This window comes from Channa argus, chromosome 7 (assembly GCF_033026475.1).
Source record: "Channa argus isolate prfri chromosome 7, Channa argus male v1.0, whole genome shotgun sequence".
Classification (NCBI taxonomy): Eukaryota; Metazoa; Chordata; class Actinopteri; order Anabantiformes; family Channidae; genus Channa; species Channa argus.
In genome coordinates, this window is record NC_090203.1 from 3786380 (window position 1) to 3810907 (window position 24528).

The window sequence follows — 24528 nt, forward strand, 5'->3', positions numbered from 1 at the left end:
GACACCGAACGTTGGGAGAGGTCAGTACTGAGGGTCGCTGAGATCACGTCAACGCTGATCCGGGACAGAAGCCCCGCCCTGGTAGGACAGCTTCTGCAGGCATGAAGGAAAGCAGCACAAACACAAAGTCTCCTCACTATGACTCATGAAAGCTGCTGGGATGAGACACTTGGGTTTTTTTCCATCTTTAAAAGCTGAGCAACAAGGTCAAAGGGACACTGCCATGATTAGTTCCATAAATCTCAAAACTTTCAAGAGACAGATTTTTATTTGTATTTTTTTTTAATTTGTCAGAATGACTGCAGCTAGAGGCCAGGATTTACTCATTATTAATGCCAAATATGGCTCAATCTCCAAAAACCTTGGATCCTTCCCATAATGCAAAGTGGTAGCTTTTGTTTTGTTTTGTTTTTTTGGATCATATCTGCCCACAGTGCACACATTTTCTTTCACCCAACATATTATTCTTACTTCATTATGACCCAGGCTTTCTGTAAGTGGCAGTAAAAAGGTTACAGGGTAACTTCAGTCGTTTACTAAATGAATTGTATTTCCTACAATCAGCGCACAGACACTGCAGCAAAAACAGCCTCTTCTCTACTCACGTTTGGTAGTTGTCTGGCTTTATGTCGGTCACACGGTTTAGAGTAAAGAAATGATTGGATCATCGTGGATCGGTGCGTCTGGGTAATGTGTTTTTAATAGTTTTTGGACAATAGCTCCAGTCCGTGGCACAGACAAACCATCTAACCATCTGCAGGCTGAAAACTAACATTCAGCTTCGATTTTAGCGTTTGTGTGGTGATTCTGGAAAATATGATTCAGTTAGAAAATGACCAAGTGGCAGTGTCCGCGGACTATTCTGAAAAGAAATTTGGCAGCTAAATTAGCGAGAGCGAGCTGCACTAGTGAGAAACCGTCCATTAATGAAGAGTTGTTGGGAATTTTAGAACGAAGAACTATTATTTAAAACTACAAGTGAAATAATATAGATTACACATGTGTTTTTAATAAACTTTTGCTTTTGAAATGTTTGGAAATGAAAAAAACTCGTGTCAGTTTGGAGGCTGCCTTGCTTCAGCGACTCCTCGCGGTCCTATTAATACAGCTGCAGCAGCCCACTAACCTCACCGCTCACCTGACTCCGCCGTGGCCACTAACTTATCCAGCCAGTCTCTTTGCATTTCTACACAGGAGCAGCTTTCAGCTTCTTCAGTTAGTCCATGCGAGATGTTTATGTTGCGCTCTGGGCCACAGAGCTTTGCAGAGCTCACAAAATACATGTGAGCTGTGCGGGAGAAGCACGAGTGGAGCTGCTAACATCATCAATGGCTTTGCTCCAGGCTACTCCTGCTCTTTCCCTAACAGCATGTCAAAAGTGTCTGGCGTGGAGAAGCTCTGTTCACATTACCTGACATGTGAAACGACAAATGAGACGAGCACTACATGTAATTCAATGATTGACACAATAGTATATCGCATGCCGATCACGTCAGCAACAAGATGGGTAAATTACAAGTAGTAGATTGAAAGAAAAATGACTTTTAGACAAAGGAGTAGTTAAGAGAATTGAGTAGCTTTTGTCTTTTTATTATGATGTTTTAAGCTTTGATTTAAAGAATTTCCCAGATTACAAAATGCAGCTGTCAAGTCAGTACAAGGTTTTTTTCCTGTGAGATGTAGTAGAGGCAAAGAAAAATCTGAGGCGAAACACACACGATGACAAAACATCAGCATGTGTAACACACAGAATTGATGTGTTAAAGAATTTTAAGCTTCGTGTGCCGTTTGAGCTCCCGCAGTACCCTTTGTGAATACAGCCATCCACCATTCAACATACTCGCAGCAAACAGCCTCGGACATCAAAGAGTCTGAAAGTGTCGGAACATTCCTGAGATCACCACAAAAGCCTGGTTGCTTTGTGTGCACCTCGCACACATCCAGGGCATCTCCAGTTTCCAGCATTTCTCCTTCCTCTGCAGCTCAGTGGAATTCCAACTGTTGATAGAGAGACGCCCGAGGCCAGAGAAGCTCCGTCTGCACGTTCAGATTCCTGTGAAGACCTCATCAAGTCAACAACACACAGGGACTTGTGATGAGCACTGCAAGCAGCTACTGGTGTAATGTGCGTGCGAGCATTTGCATTTGTGGGGGTTAAATCCTTCATTCATTTAATTAGTTTTCTGTCAGTACGGACCATGCGCTGGATTTACTTCTGCCCTTACGGCACCTCTGGATGTATTATGTTAAAGAATAAGCCAGGCATTAAACAAAATTTTCCGTATTTTCCATAAGTGCCATGAAAAAAACCAAAGCCAACAATGTGCCTCTCAGCACCCCCTACTCTGTCTGCGCGCAGCCGCCAGCTCATTTGTTTTTACTGACGATAGGCATCTTTAAAACAGCTCACTGAGAGATATAATTATTTATTTGATTTTAAAACAAAAGGGTCCGAAATGTTGTAAACCAGCTGCACGCTGTGGTTTTATCGAAAAATTCCTCAAACTATAAAAAAACAAAACCAAAAAAAGTGAATTTTGCAGGGGCTTGTACCGCTGCTGACTGATACACATTTAGTGCCTGGAGCTGCAGGATGGTCATGGACAGGGGATGAGAAAACAAGACCCCGCTCACAGACGGGTAAAAAAGCCCCCACCCAGCAGAAACAAAGCCAAAGAATGAGAAAGTCAGAAAAGTCTTAATTTTTCCCCCTTTTTCCCCCCCCCCCCATCTTGTGTCTTTTTGGGCAGTTTTTGTCTTTTTTTTTGTTTGTTTGTTTTTTTTTTTTTTGTCATTTTGTGTCAATTTTCGAGACTTTTGGTTCTTTTTTTCCATTGTTCTTAGTTTTTGTCCGTTGTTTTTTGACCCCTGTCATACACTGGCAGCTTCTCTAAGGTGGACCCTGCCTTTTGTCCAGTGACAGCTGGATCAGTCATTTTTGTCTTTTTTGTTTGTTTGTATCTGCTACATGTCTTTTCTTTTTTACTGTGGTCATTTTGTGCGTCTTTGGAACCTTTCACATCTCAGTCTTTTAACTGAGCTCTGTGACTTTCAAAAAAGACCTCTTCTGATGTCTCGGGCACTTGTTCCAATGTCTGGTATTATAGGCCTGTGAGGACAGTGTGTGGCAAAATAATAGTCCAGTCTGTTCATGGTAAGAAGGGACACACTGATTTTTATATTTGTTCAACAAGAATGAACAAAGGAATAAGAGAAATTACGTGAATTAATACTTTTGTTAAATAAAAATATTGAATATCACAAGATATTCTCTTTTGCATCTTTTCTCAATTCCTGAAAATATGTGTCTTGAATGGTTTTAAATCTATATCACAGGCCTATGTACCTCCATTCAGTGACGGAGGTCTTAGATTGGGCGGTGAAGGGAAGATAAGTAGCATATAAAGTGAGCCAACAAAGCTAATTCACTGATACTGCAGGAAGGACCCATGAAGTTAAGAGACTGATGACATGATGTTTGATGTCCGTGCAGCTTCAGCAGGGGTGAGTTTATATACTGCATTTCTTTGACTATAGTGACACCTGCTGGATATCGTGCATAAGTGGAATCCCACAAAGTGCTGCTCTGCAGATATTATCTGTCCTCTGGGGGACAAATAGGACTAACTGTTGGTTTAAGAACTTTGCAAAGAAACCAGCCACTTTTTAATAGTCCAAGCCCACATAAAAAGAAACACAATCCCCAATTTGGGTTCATCAGAAGAGAAAAGGTCTTGGGGGCAGCAGTGGCTCAGCTGGTAGAGTGGACACCTACCAAACATAGGGTCGGAGGGTCCCGAGGCAAGACACTCAACCCCCAATAGCCCATCCCAAGCTGTACGGTGCAAGTCCCAAGCCAAGTAGACAAGGTGCTGACAAATGATCCACTGGGGCGAGCCTGTGCCGAAAACAGAGAAAAGGTCTGAACCCTGTGATCACGTGCTGCATTTTACAAACAAGTCACAATTACACTATAGAAAATGATCTAAAAGAAAACATACGTGTTCAAACAGGAGTGTTGTTTAAGTTTGTCGCTTATTCGGGGAATAATGTAAAAAAAACATAAAACAACGTGGTGTTAATGTTAACACATCGTATACAGGCTTTCACTGTTTTTCACCTCACTGATCAGTCGAGTCTTTTTGATGAAGGTTTTCCACACTGACCCTTCCAAAGTGGATCCCAATGTGCTGTATGACGAAGGAAAACAGATCTTTCTGCAACCACAGCCGTGGAGTTTCACCTCCGGATGTAGGTATGTGATGCGTGTTGTTTCCCAGCTCTCTCTCTCTCTCTCTGTGCGTGTGTCAATATTTCTTTTCATAGAGTTACTCACAAATCTCTAAAACGGTTGCAAAAAGATTTTCAGTGTCATTCCAGAGACATTCAGAAGTTCTTTAAAACTCATAATAGCATGGGATTGTTTTAAAGTTGAGGAGAAAACCATCTTTTTAGTATCGTAAGCCAGGTGGCTCAGACCTGGTCTTTGTAGCTGCTGTAGTGAGTTGTGACTGAGCCCAGTTAGCGTAATGCTAACCAGAGCCACAGGCCTTGGCTGATACCTTAGACGAGGTCCTGTTTTGATAACGCCACCGCTGGTGCTGCAGAGGATGACCAAAGCCAGATCCCACAGTTCGGCCATGTGCAAGTCTGCCAGGCTCAGACAACACGTCATCACCCTGACCAGCCAACCACAGCTCTGATTACGGCCTTGGTACTCACAACTAGGTGTGTGTGTGTGTGTGTGTCCTTTTGTACGAGAACGGTCGCTGTAGGTTTTCTGCTCGTAATGAAAGTGACAACCTTATATTTAGCTTCCAGTGTCACAATGCTACCAAGGCAGCGACGCCTAACCACACGAAAGCACTTTTTCCTGGATACTACAAAAAAACACAGTGAGGGGGTCAAATGAGCAGACTGAGACCACGAGGACTTCGGACGGGTCAGGAAGCTCCGCGAGGTGGGATGCCAAGTACAATAATGCAGCCATGAACACAGGAGGGAAGGTGTTCGGGAATGTGACCTCATGAAGTCGCTGCAAACCCGTAACATCTGGCATCCCAGATTATGGGATTCACAGTGGAGTTCCATTCTGGTTTGGTGGATATTAGTGGGGTTCAGGTTTGTTTGTGTTGCTGCAGTTAAAACCATAACGCTAATGAAGTCCGGGTTCGATTTCCATGGATTCCCAACAAATGGAATTGAAATATTTGCGTGTCCTGCAAGTCAAAAAGGATCAGTTTGAGCAATAGTGCCATCTGGCGAAAAATTATATTAAATTTCATGGTGGATTTAAAACAGAGACTCAACAGTCTAACCACCAAATCTGAGCAAATGCATTCAAGCTTGTTGTCATCATCACTGCAATAGGAGGCCATAAAAACTAAGATTCTGCTTTGCCCAAGGAGTCATCAGAATCAGATGGATGTTTGAAATGAAGGTCCAGTGTAAACACATTAGGAGTGATGTCAGCATGAAGAAAAATGAGCTTAAACAGAATTTTGGGAGGTTAAGCTTTTCATTTCATCATCTGGAGGAGGTTTAAAGACTGAGTCAGCCTGGGAAAATCCAAGAGAGGGGAAATTTAATAACACATAATCCTGTCACACACTTTCTTCTCCTCCATCCAACACTCTGATGCAACGGAATAAAAGCACGGAAATTGCTGGAGATTGCACCAGTAGAGGACCTCAGAGGTCTGCGATGGGCGGTTGACCGTAGGGATTATAACAGGTTTTTGAGATGCATTCAGGGGCTCCTGAAATAAACAGAATTTTTACAACATTTACAGTATGTAATGTTTGCCGGTCATAGCCCATTTGAATAATGTTAAGTAATTAAAAATGGCTTGTATATATTTTTTGTTTTGTTTTTTTAACTTCTCTGCCTTCCTTAGATTGGCCTTTTTTTTTTTTAAAGCAAGCACTGATTTGTAACAGCTGCCCCATTCAGGTGACTTTATCTTGAAGAAGGTAATTTGGACAAAAGTGCATCTTAGTAAATACATCAGAGCTCTGCATGTGTTGCTTTCCAATTCTTTAATTATGAACTTTTATCCACTATTGCTCTTGCAAGTTTCTAGACTGATTTCTATTGACATATCGGTTGGTTTTTAGAGCGTTTTTAGATCCAAAACATCATTTAGTCTAACAAGCACTGTTTGTGTCTTTGCTGTCGCTGCATGCAAATAATAATTAGTAGATTTAAATGGTCGTAGAACAGTAGATTAGATACAAAGATACTCTTACTCTTTTACACTGCATTTAAGCTGTGATATTAAAACGTAGCTAAACAGTTTTTCTGTGCATGATAGATATATTTTCTTAATTTGGAAGTTGAATTAAGTTGAGCATGAGTGGTTGTGCGCCGAACAAGAATTTGACAGTAATTTACTATAAAACAGAGAGTAGCATTTGGACGGATTTTTTCTTAGTAGTAATACAGTCGCAGATTGATTTGATAAATAAATAAATCATAGGACTAATAAAAGCAGGAAATGCAGAAACGTGATGCCAGACTGCCAAACAACAGCATTTAGTTTTTCAGTTTTATGTTGGCTTTCATTTAAGTAGTAACAACGGTAAGCTACAGGAATAAAACTGGGTATTCGATGGCACTTTTAGTCTTTCCAACAGCTCATGAAGGCAACAAACAATGTTGCGAGTGAGAATCACGTTGGTCCTGGAAAACAGACTGACAAATGTTACTGGATAAACCCATAACTATGAAAAGATGGCTGAGATCAACACTGTAGTGGAGGAGCTTTCATCCAGTCTTGCGTGTTGTTGTTCAATTACCACACAACGGGAGAAACTGGCAGACTTCACTCTATTGTTTTTAATTTTTTCATTATGCTGTCTTCTCCCCTGTACGCACTCGCACAGATTTCCTCCATCCCCACGATCTCACCGCCCCTGAGGGCCGAATGAATTCCACATTTCTTCCCCCTCTGAGCTGTCACTGGTCCACACACGACTTGAGGCTCGCCTTGTAAATGAGACACAGCAGGATGCGGGCTCTTGCGCTGACAGCTACGTCTAAAACAACCTGCTGGAGATGCAGATTCAGCCAGTCGCTGTGAAGCCCCACGTGACACGTCCCACGGTGTGCGAATGTGGACAGGCCCACAGGCCCACGGTGGCGCTGTGGTGAACCACCATCGTGTGGCGATGAATCTGGTGATGAGTGGTAATGTTGTGATGATGTGCTGCAGATGAAGACGCTTTTATTCAGAAGCCTGAAATCAAGGTTTCCTCTACCACAGAGGCGACGTCTATAAAAAGCTGAAACACTTGGATTCAGTATAGTAAAGAAAGATGATGCACAATCGTCTGTGGGATTCACTAATCGGCATAATGTCCTGCTGCCAGATGTGGAGAAAGTTCCCAAACCATTTAATCCACAGGTGAATTACAGTTGTTGTAAAACGTTATCACCCTCTTTGACATTTTCATCTTTTAAATTTTTACATTGAAAAATTGTCAACTTCCTGCTTTTGTTTTTTGTCCAATCAACAGAAAACACCTTTTGCTCTGACTTATGGTTTAAGATGTATTTCTACTACAATCTTTGAAACGCCTCTGCACTCAGGTGAACTTCATTGACTTCTAAAACCAACGTTTTGGTGTAAGGGGGTTATTAATCATTCTGTTCTGTTTTAATTTTTAAATAACTTATATTTCTTTGTCAAGATCTGTTTTAACTTTAACATATAGTTTTCTGTTGATCAGTGTGAATTTAAATGGAAAGTTATCAGCACGGTTTTATCTTCCATAATTAAATTAGAAATGTACAAAAACCGCATGACCACAATAAAGCATTCACTCTCTCTTTGCATGTACAAGTTGTCCAACTAAAATGACCGAATATGACAATTGTCCCCACCCTCTCACACATGTTGTTAAAACAGCGCCCCCATGGCAGCAGGCCTCTGATGAAACTGCAGCCTTTTAGGGTCGCACCAAAATGGCTCCTCCTGTCTCTTACAAAAGCACCAACCATTTTTCATCCTGAACAGTCAAAAATGCTGGGTTACAACTATAAACACAGTGGTCTAGTTGGGTTTTGGCACACAGACCCAAAATAACCATTGTTAGGTTTAGGAAAAATGTTGTGCTTTGGCATAAAATCACTGCTTTTTTTTTTTTTTTAAGTTATGCAATGTGCGTAGTAACATGTACAGTACATCAAGTCACATCGTGGGGGTAACATACAGTATGTACTGTCACTGTTAGAACGTTACCACAAGGTAAAAGAGGGTCCTCACAGAGGCCCACAGACTGCACTTCATGCTCCCAGCAACTTTAATAATCGAGCAACAGTTCAGTCAAACCTCGAGCTCGGTCAGGCGTCGTCCTGGGATAATAAGCTGTTTCACACTGGCCTGGAACTTCTTAGGTCGACATCCTGCTAATAGCTCGTGAGTCTAAATACAGGGCTACACGACTTTGTTGTGTACATTCAGCCGCTGGGAGACGTCTCTGTTGGTCGTTTTTCAATGCTGGATATTTTACAGGCGAACAGTCTCACATACAGTGTCGAACGCTGCTTTGACCTTTTCACTAGTGATGTTTCCAGACCTAATCACTCATCAGCACTAAGATCCAAACCTTGTCTACATTACAGGAGCCAAAAGGGTGGATTAGATGTAAGAGAGCGTTTAGTAACAGGGTGAATTTGTCCAAATTAGGTCCAACAATTATCTACAATTATGGCAGTGGGAGGACACGATTGCACATCAGTGCTGATTATTTGTGTTTGGAGGCGGCTGGGTGCTCTGGGTTAATGGGTGCTCCATAATAGGTGGAGAACAGGAGGGAATGACTCATCTACTGTGGCGGTGGGGAATATGTGTCTGTGTCTTTGTATGTGTTCTGTTTCTGCCGTTAATGGACTTTATAAATGAGGGTGTCCCAAATAACAAGCAGGTAAAAAAGGGATAATAAGGAGAATTAAAGTGTTTGCTCTAATGTTTTAAAGGATGGAAAAAGTATGAAAAAACATTGGTCTACAGGATACTGTATGAATGGAACATAAAAAGGTTTAAACGGGAAAAGAAATTCGAATATAAACCCAATAAGTTAATACTCAGGGAAGGAAGGTACCAAAAAAAAGAAATAAAAAGGGAAAGATTAAACAAATGTAAAGGAAAAAGCAAACATGGAAGATAATAAAGAGGAATCCAAGAACGAAAGCACAAAATGAAAATGGGAGGAAGTCAGGAAGGAAGCGTAGCAGTGGAAGAAAAAGTTGAAAGGGAAGGATGTAAAAAAGGAAGAGGGAGCAAAAATGAGAGAGGACGGAAGGGAATGCAGAGAAAGAACAAAGCTACATGTCGAAAGCAAGAACGGAAAGAGAAAATGGGCAAAAAAGGATCAGCAAAATAAATGGAAGGAAGAAAATCTTGGGTTAAAGCGAGAACAAAGGAACCGAAGGGAGAGAAAGAACAAAGAAACGATCCTGCACCAATCAGCTACTGAAACACTGATGTGAAGCTCGGGACAAACGGACTGAATTGTGAAATATTTCTCTGCCTCAACGCCAGTAAAATGCACTGAATTGAGCAGAAACTGAGGGAGAGCAGAGTTAGTTGGAAGCAGCTGTAGACTTGGCTGCTGGTCCTGTGAGCCCCCTCCCCTCCCTCCCCTCTAGAATCTCCATCATGCTGACAGCCGTGTTGCAGCTCAGTTCGTGATTCAGACGATGAAATATCAGCCGAGCTCAGCGTCTCCCCTCCGCATACATCCTGGCTGCTTTCTTTGCTCCCCAACTCCTCCGGCGCCGCTCAATCAAGCCCACCTCCAGCGGGCGAGACAGGACGTCCATCCATTACCGATCACACCCACGCAAACAGTGACGCTTCCACACAGGCACACACACACACACGTGAACACAGAGTCTTCTAAAAATGGACCACACCAACCGGACTGATCTTTATCTGTACATTTATCCAACTTTTCCGTCTTGGATTAGCTGTTTCCTATCTAGGAGTTGCAGGCAATTTAACTGATTATAGCAGATGTCTTTCGCACAGCCTGCATACGGAACTTTAAGGGTTAAGGGAAACAAAGATAGTGGAGCTGGTGTTTCCATGGTTACACCAATAAGTGGTTAAAGGAGTCCAGAGATCGTGGTTATGGTTACATGGAAACACTTTTTCACGTCTGCCTTGTCCAACGGAATCAAACCAATTTTCCCCTTGTGGTACGGTTCAGTTTTGCACGTCTGAACTCAAAACATCCAAGACGAGACCCATTGCTGGATATGGTTTCAGTCCACAGCGTCTTTACATTTTTAACTGTTGAGTGCTGTCGTGTTTCAAAGACTTAAAATGTAGCGCGTTCAGCTCCTACTGCAAAGTGTCGCTTGATTCATTGTCCACACAATCACGAACAAATACTGAGCACGCGCTTGATGCTTCGCATTTTTTCCGTCAGTTTATAATGGGATCTACTTCCTGTGTTTACTTTCGTGTTCCTGAGATCCATTTAACCAACGAGACAATTCTTGCGTGACTCATGATGCATTTGTATGGAAGGGAAACCAAACCGAGGGGAAATGGTCTAAATGTACAAACTGGTCCACTGAGTTGGACCAGAGCAAACAAACCCCAGTTCTGATAACTCCATGTGGCAACTGAAGTGGCTTTAACAGCAAGTCAGCCAAACCACATAAACTGGAATAACATGTAACAGCTTGCGTAATTTAACTATAGTGGTCTTCACTGAACTTCACGGTTCACCGTGTGGGGCCACATATAAAGAAATACACGACTGCATCAACAAAGGATGGATGGATGGAACCAGGCAACATTAAAAGTGCATTCAAAACTGTTAGGAGACATCGAGGACCATACGCACACAGATTATTGTTGTTTTTACCGAGGAGATTTATGGATGTAGTGAGAGAGGACAGGAAGTTAGCTGGTGTGAGAGAAGAGGATGCAGAGGACGGAGTCAGATGGAGTCACATGATTGGCTGTGGCGACTCCTGAAAGGGAGCAGCTCAAAGGAAACCAAGACGATTTCGTTACCACTGCAACAGCAAAATAAGAAGTCAACGGTATAAATGTATTTAGAGATGTCCCATGGAATTGGTGCATTCACATAGATTCAGATGACGTTTTTGTTGACCTCGTGCTGCAGAATAAAGAATTAGCATTATGTCTGGCTGATGCGTTTTTTAACGGACAACAGCCCCCCCCCCCCCCCCCCTCAAACGAGCCTCATCAGACTGCTGGCTGACGGGGGTTAAAATGCAAGGACTCTGCATCGTCATTGTAGCACGTTGAAACCTCACTGTTCAGCATCCGCTTCGCTGGGGACACATTGCTCAGGGTGAATTTAAGGCCAAAACACCGAACAAATGATTTGTTTTCGAATGTATCTGAATTGCTGTGAACATAATTTCTGCTGCTTCTTTCTCTCACTCCCTCTTTCACACACACACACACACACACACACACACACTCACAGACTAACTACACCGTAGAGACAAATCCCCAGCTGATCTTTCCCATGTATCCAGCTCAAGAACCCCCACTCCCCCCACTCCCCACCCTCCCCCTTCCCTCCTTTACCCGCGCTTCAAGCCTCGGTTCCCTGTGGGCCACGGTGAAGAATTGTAACTATTTTCTCCGCAACTAAACCTCAAACACAACAGCAGCAACTTAGTCATCACAACCTGCCATAACATCTTGATTTGTGTTATAGTGTGGGAGATGATACACACACACACACACACACACACTGCCATTCTCAGCAGCACACTTTGAGGCATCAAGGCATCAGTCATGCCTGAAGGGGAAAAAAAAAAAGAAAGGCTGGGTTTTGGAAGCTCCCTGCATCTCGTCCCCAGAAAATGATTTATGAGGCCGAATCATTCACAGCGTTCACTTCCTGTCAGTGAACTCTCCAGACGTCCTCCTCTGTTTTATACTGTCAGGTCCCATCTAGATGGCTGGCTGTGGAATTTAGGACGCGGCTGGTTTAGCCTTGTCCCCACATGTGTTTCGCTGCAGGAAGCTTGATACCGTTTGACTGTCTCTGCTCAACTGTTTTTTCGCTCTCTCTTTTTTTTTTTTTTTTTATGCACTGGTTCACTTTGTGTTTTCTTTGTATTTCTTAATCATCTCTTTGACAGGGGGTCAAGCGTTGGTACTGACAGAAATACAATGCTCTGTGAGAATTTCAGGGTCTCATGAATCTGCTTCAGTCGGCCCGGGCGACCCTCTTCCCGATGCCGCCGTGACATTCGGCAGCCTTCGGCTCAGACACTCGAAGATGCTGAGACACTTGCTGCAGACTGGACAGAGAGAGAGGGACAGAATGTGGCCCGTAGGTTTTCACTGACTTCAGTATTTATCCTGACTGAAAGAGTTTTGCTTTTCATTTCAAATTAACTGGACGCCTCCAAGTAGCGACACGCTCCGGTGATATTTATTGATATGCAACAGCCCCTGAGCGGCTAATTGGCTGTTTTGGAACTGACCCGTCCCGTGAGCTGCCAGCTTCCCTTCTAAAATGGCTGCTCCGACCACAAGCCTTCACTTGGCCCAGCACTTTTCATAGCCCTCAGCTGTAAATCCTCTTCTCTTTTTTCTATCCCTTCTCTCTCTTTTGCCACTAACGTCTTCATTACCCCAGTCGTTTTGTCAGCACACCATTGGGTGTAACAGAATACCATGCTGACCACCATTTAGGTCATTTCCTCCTCTGAAGACCAGATATTGCGCTGCTGCAAAGGTAGCCAGATTGTGAGATTGGAGGCCTGGGTTGCCAGATTGGGGACCCGGCTAATCTAATTAAAGACTGAGGGAAAGAGGCCCATGGGGCCCGCAGCACTGGGACTGTGGTGGAGCCAGGACTGGTTCCCCCTTTTTTAAAAAACTATCCACCGCAAAGTACAATGTGGTAATGTCTGCGGGCCTAATTCTTCCGGAGGGGAGAGAGCCGGACTCCGTGCTGCAGACAGCCACGTCCCTCGCTTCAGAGAGAGCGAGAGAGAAAGGGAGCAGAAGAAAGGGTGAGGATGATTTATGTCCTGCTGTGGAGACGCAGAAATAAATCCAGTGACCTAGCGCAGAGGGGGAAGCAGGCCATAAAGCACAGGATCAATTCTGAACTGGTTCCCTGTTTTTTTTTTTTCTTTATAAAAAAAAAAAAACCCAAATGAGCTAAAATCTCCTCCCATGTCAAAGCCAATCGCTTTGCTTTATGTCACCAAGGCCTTTTATGATAGCGTTCCCATTCTTAGGAGGGAAGCGTGGCTGCGTGTCGATGACCTATAAGGTCTTCAGAGTGAGCGACGCCCTCGGAGCTGATAATTAGGGTTTTCAGCGGTGAACGTGGTGATGGCCTGTGTGTGGGAGGCCTCTTTAAAAAGCATCGCTAATTTCAGCCATACAAGTTATTGGGGTTAATGCTCCTCGCTTTACTTCCCGCTCTTAGTGGTACGTAGGGCCTGCACAGACACACACACATCTACGTGCACTTCCAGGTGGCCGAGCGCTGCGCATATATTTCACACCCACTCTGCTGCGATCAGTTTCACCTCCTCGCATGCATCCAGTTAAGTCTGCAACTTTTACAAGTGAGGGAGAGGGATCAGTTTCAAACTTCCCCAGAAATCCCAGCTTCTTTCCATTCCTATTAAATGGACCTGATGTTGACCAGTAAAATGATCACTATGCTTATGTTTGACCCCTTGAATCCGCCTGCAGCCTGAATATTTGAAGACGACTGCTTTAAACAAACAGATAAATACATGAATACAGCTGACGTTGGCCTTAGCGAATATTGAACGGGAATTAAAAACAGCGTATTCGTCACACATCTGAGTGATGCTACTAGTACACAGTGAGTTTTTGTTCACAAAGAGGACAGAGGGTGGTGGATAAGAGAAAACTGCTGTTTGTTCTACAGCTGTGTGTGTGTGTGTGTGTGTGTTGATGTGTTTCCTTGTTTTCTGCAGAAATACTTCTGTTCCTGTTCCAGAGCTGTTCAAACAATATAGTACATGCAAAGTTATAAAGTGCTTGATACAGAGGAGTGAATAAAATAAAGATAAACCATATATATCGATTGGATTTGGGGAAGAACGAAACGTATTGACAATCTTGGCCTAAATGAATGACACAGTTGTTCCTTGTTTGCTGGGTGTGTCAATAAGAAAGACTTTTTATTTTACCCTAAACTCAGCTGGTTAAAACAACCAATCATAATGAATAATAACTAACAATGCAGCTTTAATATAGACACACGTAAAAAAACACATTTAATTCTTTCATTTCTGCAGAAAAAAATCAAGCTTTTCTTCATTTAAAAAAAAAATGTTGTGCATGTTTACCCCTTTTTTAAAAGAGGAAAAGTCCAGATTAAAAAAAAGAAGACTCATTGATGGTCCACTGTGATGCCAAAGTATCTGCTTTTATATTTGCCTTGATGTCAGGACAATAGGAAAAAAAACACTTTAAGCCCCTTTTCGTATTGTAAGAACCTTTTTAGAAGCGTCAGAGTGATTAAAGTGTCTCCTGGATTCCCCACACTGCGTGTCTCTGATCTTATTATTAGAAACCACACACACTTCCGGTGATTCTTCTCCTCACTCGCCATTACGGGAACTGTCATTTACAGAGCGAATTCCCCTTATTCCAACATCACCGTAAAGAGCTCAAGGGAAACACATTTTTAGTGGGATTCAGATTCTGGCACAGCACTCGCTCTTCCTCTCTCGGTCTTTCTCACACGTTGTACGTCGCGTCCTGGACCAAACCCTTCATCTCGCCTCCTCTCCATCTCCCTGACGTTGACTAATTGTGCTTTGTTGTGATTAAAGCCGCCAGATGCTCTGGTGAAAGCCGCCAAAAAGCCCCGTAAACTCGCGGCTCCTTTTTTTTTTTTTTTGTGGAGAGCAGCTGGAATTTCAGCCATCTTCCCATCAGCACGGGACGCCACAACAGGCTCGTTTTTTAAGAGTGTGTTTACAGTGAAACGTTCCGCCGATGTGGGATAGATTTATTACTTATTTACTCTCCGGCTTGGCCCGGCCTTTTGTTGGTCCCGTTTCTGATCACTTTCGATGCCTCGCGCCAGACCACGAAGTGATGGCGGCATGTAAACACACCCGACACGAGCTGGAGTCCAGAAATGTGTGTGTTAAGTGTTTGTGTGGGTGTGAGAATAAGGCAGGGATCTGTGTATTTATACCCATGCCTGTGCGTGTGTGTGTGTGTGTGTGCGCATGTGTGTTTTGATGTGTATGCACTAAAATGTGTGTTTATTTGTTCGTTTGTGCTTATTATTGTACATGTGTGCATGCACATGTTTTGTGTATCCTCTTGTACCTTTGTCTTTGTGTTAACTGTGTGTTTCTATTTAACTCTGTGTGAGTTCCTGCAAGTTTGCGTTTGTGTGTGTGTGTGTGTGAGATTAGTCGCTTGTAATCAGCGTTTTATAAAGGATCAATCAGGTTGAAGATAAACATGGCCTAGTTGTGTAACACACTTCATTAAGAAAGAAAATGGAGCTGTGTGATCACAGACGGTCGTTACAGTATTTACACCAACTGCTCAGTTTTTTTTTTTTGTTTTGTTTTTAACGGCGTACTGCAAATGTCGGTCATCCAGGAATTTGACATCATCCTTCTAGGATGTCATTTTTAAGTCCTGTTCCAAAGGGATGTGTTAAAGAATAAACTTTGGTTGCATTACAAGCAGAATATTATTTTAATTGTTTTGGCAGTGCCGTCTGGCAGAGGACGAGAACAAGCCGTCGGACGAAATGGAAACAGTTTTTTAACCACATTAGGGGAATGAAATGTTAAATTCTGACGATAATCCCTCATCGCACAGGGAAACTGTGAGCCCATGTGCATCTATAGTGAGCCTGGAAGATTAAAGGTGATGCAGGAACAGGGATGGTCATGGCATCGGTTGTCTCGTTCAAGTTTGCAGTATTAGTCAAATAATATTCTAGAGGACATGCAAGATGAAAGTACCGGGGGGGGGGCGGTGGAACCCCTGACCCATTATCGGTTACCACGGAGAAACTTAGGAAATGTGAAATGAAAAATGAATGCAAAGTTATATGTGCAGAGAATTTAGTGATTTTACTGCTGCAAGTAAAAAAATGGAAGTGATGCTGTATTTATTTGAATGCATAAGAAGAACATAAAGCACCTTTTAGACCCATTCATTGGTAAAATAACCACAACCGAGCCTACCCACCTTCATCTGTACCACACCTCCTGCTCCGAGTTGAAGTGGGGGCTGTCATTTGCCACGAGGCAGGGCACAGGTCGACCAGTCCAGAGGGCAACATTTACAGACACCAATTAAGCTAACGTGCATGTCTTTGGACTGCAGGCAGGAGGTGGAAGTGAACCGCTCCTCCGTCCTAAACTGCTTTCTAGCCACTATCATTAATGTTGTTCAGCTTTAGGTCAACGTTGTCTTCAGGTTAATTCATTTCACGTGTCACAGTAGAAAAAGCAGGTGTGTACATAGTTGAATTAACGGTGATTTACCTCGCTAGAATAAATGTGTCCTTTATTTTATGAATTACACCTGCACTTCTCTGACCATGACAAGTAAAACGCCGGCTGTGAAAAAGCTTATTGGGACTTGCTCTGTGCAGGTGATGTATGGACGTGGAAGTCAATTGTACAAACAGACAAAGAGTAAGAGAAATTACCCCGAACTGGGTGTAAATTGGCGCGGATGGTGAAATAAGGGAGAAAACGTTTCCCTGCTGTTAATCTGTCAACCTTCAGCTTTCTCTGACTTTGTATAATTTATGTTATGAGCCACTACATCAATATCCCGAGTTTCCAAAGTGTCAGAGTTTAGTGGACAAGCTTGAATTGTTTATCCTCTCCGGTAAAATGAAAGACACTTGTAGGGAGACACATGCAAGTTCAAAAGCAGCAGAAAAGGCAGGAAATCTTTATGATAAATGTGTTCTTAGTTTAGAGTAAAACCTAATCCTAACATGTGGTGAGCCTATAGCAACTTGTCCGTAACTTCTCCAATAAACATGGTACATAATATACGATATCTTTCGATCTCTCTGCACTGTACACGAGGTCATGTGCCATGTACAGCTCATGGTATTTCCATAACTGGCGGAATTTTTGGACAAATTGGAACTATTAAAAATAAACTGCTGCAGCTGTTGTTTGTATGCTTGGCAAAAATCTGCACGAAAACCCTTTTCAAAAAACACAAAATCAAATCCAACCCAGTGAGTTTATTTATTCTGTTTACTTTCCGCCCAAATCACAATAATGCAACAGTTTGATAGTATTTGTGCAACGTAGTTGAAAACAGGTGAAATTAAAATCGATCCACTTTTGGAAAAAAAAAAAAAAGTCACAGCATTTGTTCATTTAAACAACGTGTGTTCTTGCTGCTTTAACCGTTTGAACACCAGAGAACGACTCCACAAGGTGGCAGTTTGTAGCAAAACGCCGTGTGTAACGCTGTGAAAAATAGTCCTTCCCTCCCTTTATCTCCCGTTTGATTTATTCTAATGAGAAGCCTCTGATCACAGGAACATTATCGGCCCACCGTTGACCCAGCGTGTCTGCTCGCACGAGTGACCTGGAAACTTTCAATTTTTATTGTTGCACTTTCTCTAAGCTTCGCAGGATAAGAGTGTCGTCTAAAAGCCCTCAAATCGGAGCAGTAAATCAAGTTTATGGAAAACAGTCTCAGATCCAAGTGGCAGCCGTCCCACACTGGTTCCTGTGTGAGTCTGTTGCTTCAGACTGACAACATCCCCATTGTTTCCTGCTGGATGATGAACTGCAGCAATGCAACTGTCAAACCCCAGGTGTTACTCTCTTCCTCCCGCTCTGTCTCTCAAATCTTTCAACACTCTTTGTCCGAACGTGGGCTCATTTTTGTGTCGGCCGCTCGGTTTGTGTGTAAGAGAAGGTAAGATTTTCTGCTGCAAACATATCTGCAGGGAGTTGAAATGTTTGGTTGTCATCACCGGTGACTCATTAATTACATTTCTGTGTTGATATTTCTGGCTCTCGCTTTCTGGCCCATTCTCCGCTTCGGAACAAAGGAGTTATCAGGATACGTTCCAGTCCCCCCACATGCCCCCCATTATCCAGCTGTCATCATCAAAAGTGAAGGACATCAAAACGTAGACCCCGTGGATAAAGAGATTTTTTTTGGTGACCATCTATTGTAAACACGAACAGCCAAAAATCCCGCGTACAAATACAGTTAGTTATTTAGCAGATGCTTTTATCCAAAGCCACTGACACGTTAGAACCAGACACTTAGGGGTCCAGTGTCCAGAGACACTTCAACCTGCAGCCAGGAGGACCGGAAGTTAAAACGAGGCCCCTGTGGTTGCTGGATTACTGCTCTAACTGAGCTGGAGGCATCGCCCAAAATCAGAAGTGTTCCCTTTTATTCATTTATTTTCTTAAATGCTTCAAAGTTTTCCTCAAAGTCTGCAAAAATACACTTAAAGCAGTAGGAGCGGCAGGGGCTCAGCCCGGCAGAAATTGGGGAGGGTTGTGTCAGGAAGGGCACCCATCGTAAAAACCGAATCAACATGTGAACAGCTCTGAACGTATGGGACATAAGTTAAAAGGGCAGAGGAAAAAAAAAAACCCTTAAAGCTGCAGTACTCGATCTTCTCCCTCGTCATTTGACAAAAACAAGATATTTAGGGAAAGATTGTGGTTTTTAAAATACACAAACAATATTGAGTAGTGTCTCACGTGAGATGTTGGCCTGTGTTGGGTCTGGCTTTGGACGCTGGATGGGAGAATACTACTGTTTACTACAGTAGTGTTACCCAGAGATATGTTTCTCCTTTAATCCGTCTGATCAGGAAAATGGAGTTTAATGTAAGTTTAAGGGGCTCCCAGCACTCCGAACAAAACCGTGGGCTACGGGCAGGAAGTGGTGCTAGTAAATGTAAAGTTTCACAGCATTTGAAACAAGAAACATGAGGAGTCAAAGTCCTCATAGTGAGGACAGTTGGCTGATAAAGCACAGGACTTTGAAACGAGAAGCAAACTGATACGTCTTGTTTCAAAGTCCTGTGCTTTATCAGCCAACTGTCCTCACTATGAGGACGTTAACTCTACTACATCCCATCGCCCGCTGAACCATAACTACACATCCGATTGTGACTGATAACCTACCATTCGATGGCATGATAACACTCCAAGAAGGAGCCAGAAGATTCATCAGCTATTACAGTTTCTCTCAGCGTTATGGGGCATTTTACCACCTTTCAGCTCACTGTTTTGATTTTGCAGCAATGTTTCTCAATCTCAAAGCACTTTGCATGATGGAATTGTAGGGAGGAGCCCAACCGAGTCAGTCAAAACAGTGCTACTGGTTTACAACAGTGAACACGGTTAGAAGAAAACAGATTGCAGTTGGATTAGGTTTTGCATATTTTATCATTCTTTCATTCTATATTGGACAAAATGCAATATATAATATAACGAATCTGCTTCATTAAAAGGATAAGAAAAGATTGCGGCCTTGGTGAAACACTGAAGAAGTGGCTTGAAGCCTGGTCTGACGATGAAGGTCCGCGTGCGGGTTTGAAGGCCTATGAAACATCAACACACTAAACAACAGTTTATACTTCTATGAATCATAACGATAATTTATCGCAGCCACAGTGATTTTCATCCTGCTTGTGTGATGGTTAGATAAACCATAGAATCACCCTGTTTATTCTGCAAAGTAATATCTGTCATCTGTGTTAGTGACTCTCGTCGTGCATTGAAGTGTAGGAGCTTTTTTGTTGTTCTTTGTTTGTGAGCTGGAATTATGCTTCTGTAAAAATAGAAATTAGTGCACCCGTCTTAAATTTTAACTACTGCATGTAATGATTAATGTCCTGTAAGCAGGTGTCCTGCGTGGGAAGCCTAATTCCAGGTTTAGATCATTTGCAGGGAGGGGAGTTACCGAGACAGCTATGGGCCGTGCTTGGTGCCGATGTTTGGTTACAGGGACATTCTGTTTCTTTTGCGCTCACTCCTGCAAAAGGATGCAGTGTCATGGGTTGTGAAGTGGGTAACAAACAAGCATCTATTGGTGTAATAATTCTCCTGTAGTAACGGTAAACGTTCACCTGTGGCGGTGCCTGCCATGCAAGGTATTCAGTTCGGTGTCTCGCCCAAGGACCCTTTGACGTGGAGGGACCTGGAGCTGAACCACTGACCCCCTGGTCCGTGGATGACTGCCTTACTAACCGAGCTGTTGCGGCCAGCAGAATCCTGACTGTACAGTCAGAGACGAGGACAGGTGACCTCTGACCTCGCCTGAAACGGTTGGAAAATTAAGGCTCGAATTAGTCTCTTCTTGTGTGATTCAGTGTAAGTGAACTGGGTGAAAGTGGAATGTGACCACACGCTCCGATAAAATGTTCAAGTTGAACATACAGAATAGACCAGAGCTGCATTAGAGAGATGTTCTGTACTAGATCCATCACTGCAGTCTGACTATAGACCTACAATCTGCATTAATAGCTGCAGTTGGACTCAAGGTTGGTCTGTTACATTCCAACAGGAAGTCCCACCTCCTCCTCCTCCTCCTCCCTTTGTTTTAATGAAGCCCCTGGGAGGTTCTGCAAAGCCCTGGAACTGAATGCAGTCCATCGCGTCCAAACCGCCGCCTCCTCTTCATTCCCAGCGAGCTTGGACCAAACCCTGCTCTGCCTCCTGCACACTGCCCCATTGCCACGGCAACTGCAAACAGGACGGGACAGGCTCCCGCTGAAAACAGGGCTATGACTTCAACAGATGTCACGACACGCAGGCAACAGAAAACGCTCGGCCCTGGGCGGCTTGTGGCGTGACTCTGCGTGGATCTGATCCACAGGCAACACATTTTATGCATTATCAGGGTCACAGGCTCCGTTTTTGGGTTTTCTTTTCTTTTATGCAACATTTTTAACAAGCCAAATCCTGGAGGGGACCTCAGCTGGCTTGAGGTGTCACAACATAAAATTCAGGAAATCACCACTACGCTGTATTGCAGCCCATCTCACCCTGTTGTCATGACAAAACACGGTATGTGCGACCATACAGCATGCCACCGTATCCTCCCATTGTCCCGGCCTTGCGTCATGTCCACATGAAGCGGCCGACTGAAGCCCCTCACTCCGCTCTCCTGATTAGGGGACGACATGGGATTGTTCTGGACCACAGTCAGAGGAAATGCTTGAGAACTCCACTTCCCAGCGTGAGAGGAGACGGAGAGCACAACTGCTCCCCGGAGGCGCGGCCGATGACCTTGCCGATTGCAAAATATGCAGAGGTCACTGGGTTTCTATTGGCCGAGAGCTAAATATGACTGACACCGAGCAGCAATAACCCTTGACTCCCGAGCTGCTGAGGAGACACGTTATTTATTTACAGGCAGCTAAATGTCAAGCAAACAGTCCTGAATTTCAAACATACCTTCAGCAGAAAACAATCCATGATGTAAACTGAGGGAAGTGAGGAATTTTCAGCTCAAGAGAACGGAGAAGAAAGTACAACAAGTAAAAACAAACACAAACGAAGTGGAGTCGGAACACTGTAGACCCCCACGGCCATCTGTAGCTGTGATCGGCTCTCCGCATACTTGTAAAAAGTACTTCCTCGCTATCAGTCGATAGTCTTGCATGTGGCCTTTTACACATTTACGCATGGTTTTTTCAGAATATGCAACATGCAGTGACAAAATAAATAAATGATGGGATTGAAAGTAAACTTCCACAATGTGTGAAGGGCCACACGCACATTTTTCAGAGTCTAATCACATCCCTGTTACAGTTTCACATAGTTTGCCCAGAAACACTTGAAGTCATGTTGATTCACTAACTTTTAACCGGAGCAGTATTTTACATGTGTACACTGACAAAAGACATCGAGGTAAAGTCCAAACTACCCGTGTGTTTTTCTCTTTGCCTCGTTCTGGTCCTTTAGCTCATCACAGTTCAGACACTGTTACGCGCTCATCATGCAGTAGCTGTTCTGATGACATTTACTAATGGTACGAATGCAGCTGTGCTGGATGAGATTTTCAACTCACGTAGACGGACACATGTTTGACCAGCTACCAGTAGAGGCTGCTGTTCCCCTGCTGCACAATGCACATCCTGGGTGGGAGGGGGGGGGGGGGGGGGTGTTCACAGAACCTCAAGACCCTCAGGTCAATGCTGTGGAGGCCTGCAGCAGGGAGCAGCAACCTGCAGGTCCAGCCTGTGGACACTCAAGTGAGACTGACAGATGGTTCATGGGGATGTTTTGTGTTAAGAATGGAGTTAACATTTGTGATCCTGGTAGAAATTCAGTATCGTGTGACTCTTTCTTCTCGTGTTTGTGTCTCCTGTCAACATTTGTATTAATTGTTGCTAATGAATGTGCCCAAATAGTGCAGGTCAGGCCTTGGAGTTTGTTCTCGCCGTGTTGGAAAAACCTACAGCAGCATCATTGTTACAGCCATAGTTCTTAGTGTAGCTGTAAAGCCAAGCTGATTCGTAAATCAGTGGCTTCACGTGATGCAACAAAATGACACACACGGAAAACTTTGCTGACTTTCACGTTTCATCTTTACCTTGCTATTTATTTCTACACTTTCCAGCTGATATTATAGGAACAACCTCATTTTTAAAATGGATTACTATGATTAGTTCTGTTATTAGTGGCTGTGGTATTTTTAGTAATTTACTTGCACGGGGGGGGAAAAAAAAAAAAGCAGCGGCAGGACAAAAGCATTTCAGTGGTCCCAGAAAGACCACCTAGGCTGAAATCACAATTTCAGTATTTAAAAACTACTGATGTCGTGTGATATTATTAAATCAAATGTCCGGGGGAAGCAGCGTGTCCTGCCCCAACACGAAGGACTCAGTCACACAGTCATTCAAAAAAAAGGTTTAATCAGGCAGGCGGAGGGAAAACGCCCGCACACATCGACCACGGGTCAAATGAGTTCTCGATAAAGACTTTCTACAAAAAGAAATGTAGAAAAAAAATCTGATTACTGTTTAACAACTCAGATGGTTATTAACAAAATGTGATTTACCCTGCAGATCTGCTTGGGTGAAGCTTTAAAGTGCACTCACAACAGCCCCGTCAAACAGAGAGTGTGTTTTACTATTACTCATCTGTGTTAGAAGGAAAACTGGAATTGCTGATTGCTTCGGTTCAGGGCCAACTTTTTAGGATTGACAGTGGCGTCGCAGGGCGGCGGCGGACGAAGCAGCGGCTTCTGACACCAGACTAGCGAGGTTTGCATCCTGATGTGCGGTTAGAGTCCGTGCTCTGAGTGAGTGTCGGCTTCACTTAACTCATCTTGTGTCCCATCGTTTTTTTTTTTTAATCCCTCATTAAATCAAACCATGATTTCTTTCCTTAAACTTTAAATAGTGTCGCCAATGACTAAATGCACAGTAACTAGAAAACATTTAGCCACTTTGAGTGAGTATAACGTTGCAAGATTGGATATTTTGGTAGAAAGTCAATGAAAGTTGTGTCAGTGATCATTTTAGAGTCGATGATTACAATTTAGTAACAATTCTAACAATTATATGTAGACTGTCACGGATCGGCTGTGCTATGTCTGCACGACAATGCTAAGCAGGAATCAGCCTGGGTCTAAATGAGGTGTAAATGAGACTCACCAGCCCTAAACACGTCGGTGTTCAGGCAGAAAACAGGCCGGTCACCCTGCACAGTAACTCAACGGAACAAATTCTCTGGGAACCATCCAGAAACCCCCAGGAACCTAAAGGGAGAAGGAAGCCGTTAACTCATAAAAGGCTGACTTCACTCTCCTGAGTGATTTGCCTTATTGGAGCAGCATGTTGAAGCTGGACCATCAGACGCATGCTGGGGCGAAACCATATGAGCCTCCACAGCCGCTGCACCAAACCTGCCACGCTAGGAGCCTTAGAGCGGCGAAGCAGGAAGTTTAGCGTACAGGTTACAGTCGTACAGTCGTTAAAGGCCCCGTTCACAAATCGAGAAGTCTGGAGTTGTTCCCCGCCTGGCACCTTTTTTCCCCCGCTTCGAAGATGGCGAGGAGTGTGAAGCGGGGGCGAAGTGACAAATTTAGTCTGGGAGGAAACGGGCTTTAGCGCTGCGGCTGGCTGGAGCCGGTGCCGCTTCTGGGTTTTGGCGGTTGTACCGGGTCCAGCTCTAAATGGAGGCTTGAGTGCGGCGACCCCGGGCTGTTTGAGGTGAGGTCTGACGCGCTGCGAGGCCCTGCACAGCGTCACACACGTCTGCCCAGGCTCCAGTGCCTTCAAGGGGAGCCGTCATACCAGCCAGCTCCAACCCGTCCCCCCATTATAGATGATGATCTCACCCCAGCTGTCCGCGGCCATTACAGGCACAGAAAATGGCCACCTACTGTCAGGCAGCAAGTGTGTTAGACGGCTCTGAAAATGAACGTCCACCGAGAGCTGCTATATCTCCGCAACCTTTCACAGGGGAAAAGTGGTTTAAATTTGACTTTGCCATTAGGTTCTATTCTAAAATCAATTTAAAATGCTT

General features: G+C 43.7%; 1 protein-coding gene and 2 long non-coding RNA genes across 4 annotated transcripts in view; 2 read left to right on the forward strand and 1 right to left on the reverse strand.

The window, feature by feature from the left end:
- The window catches only part of crppa (CDP-L-ribitol pyrophosphorylase A), a 38778-nt gene extending 35512 nt beyond the window's left edge, over positions 1–3266 (forward strand). For both annotated transcript variants that reach the window (XM_067509811.1, XM_067509810.1), the window contains one exon: positions 1–3266. In XM_067509811.1, coding sequence (XP_067365912.1) covers positions 1–105 — 105 coding nt within the window. In that variant the 3' untranslated portion in view covers positions 106–3266.
- Positions 1935–24528, reverse strand: part of LOC137130103 (uncharacterized) — a 26355-nt gene continuing 3761 nt past the window's right edge. Inside the window, exons 2-3 of the long non-coding RNA XR_010914809.1 lie at positions 3776–3898; positions 1935–2053 (exon numbers count right to left, since the gene is read on the reverse strand). This is a non-coding gene — a long non-coding RNA (uncharacterized lncRNA). The remainder of the gene's footprint in view (positions 2054–3775; positions 3899–24528) is intronic.
- LOC137130102 (uncharacterized) lies at positions 3894–7830 on the forward strand. Its single transcript, XR_010914808.1, has 2 exons — positions 3894–7405; positions 7518–7830. It is a non-coding gene; the product is annotated as an uncharacterized lncRNA (long non-coding RNA).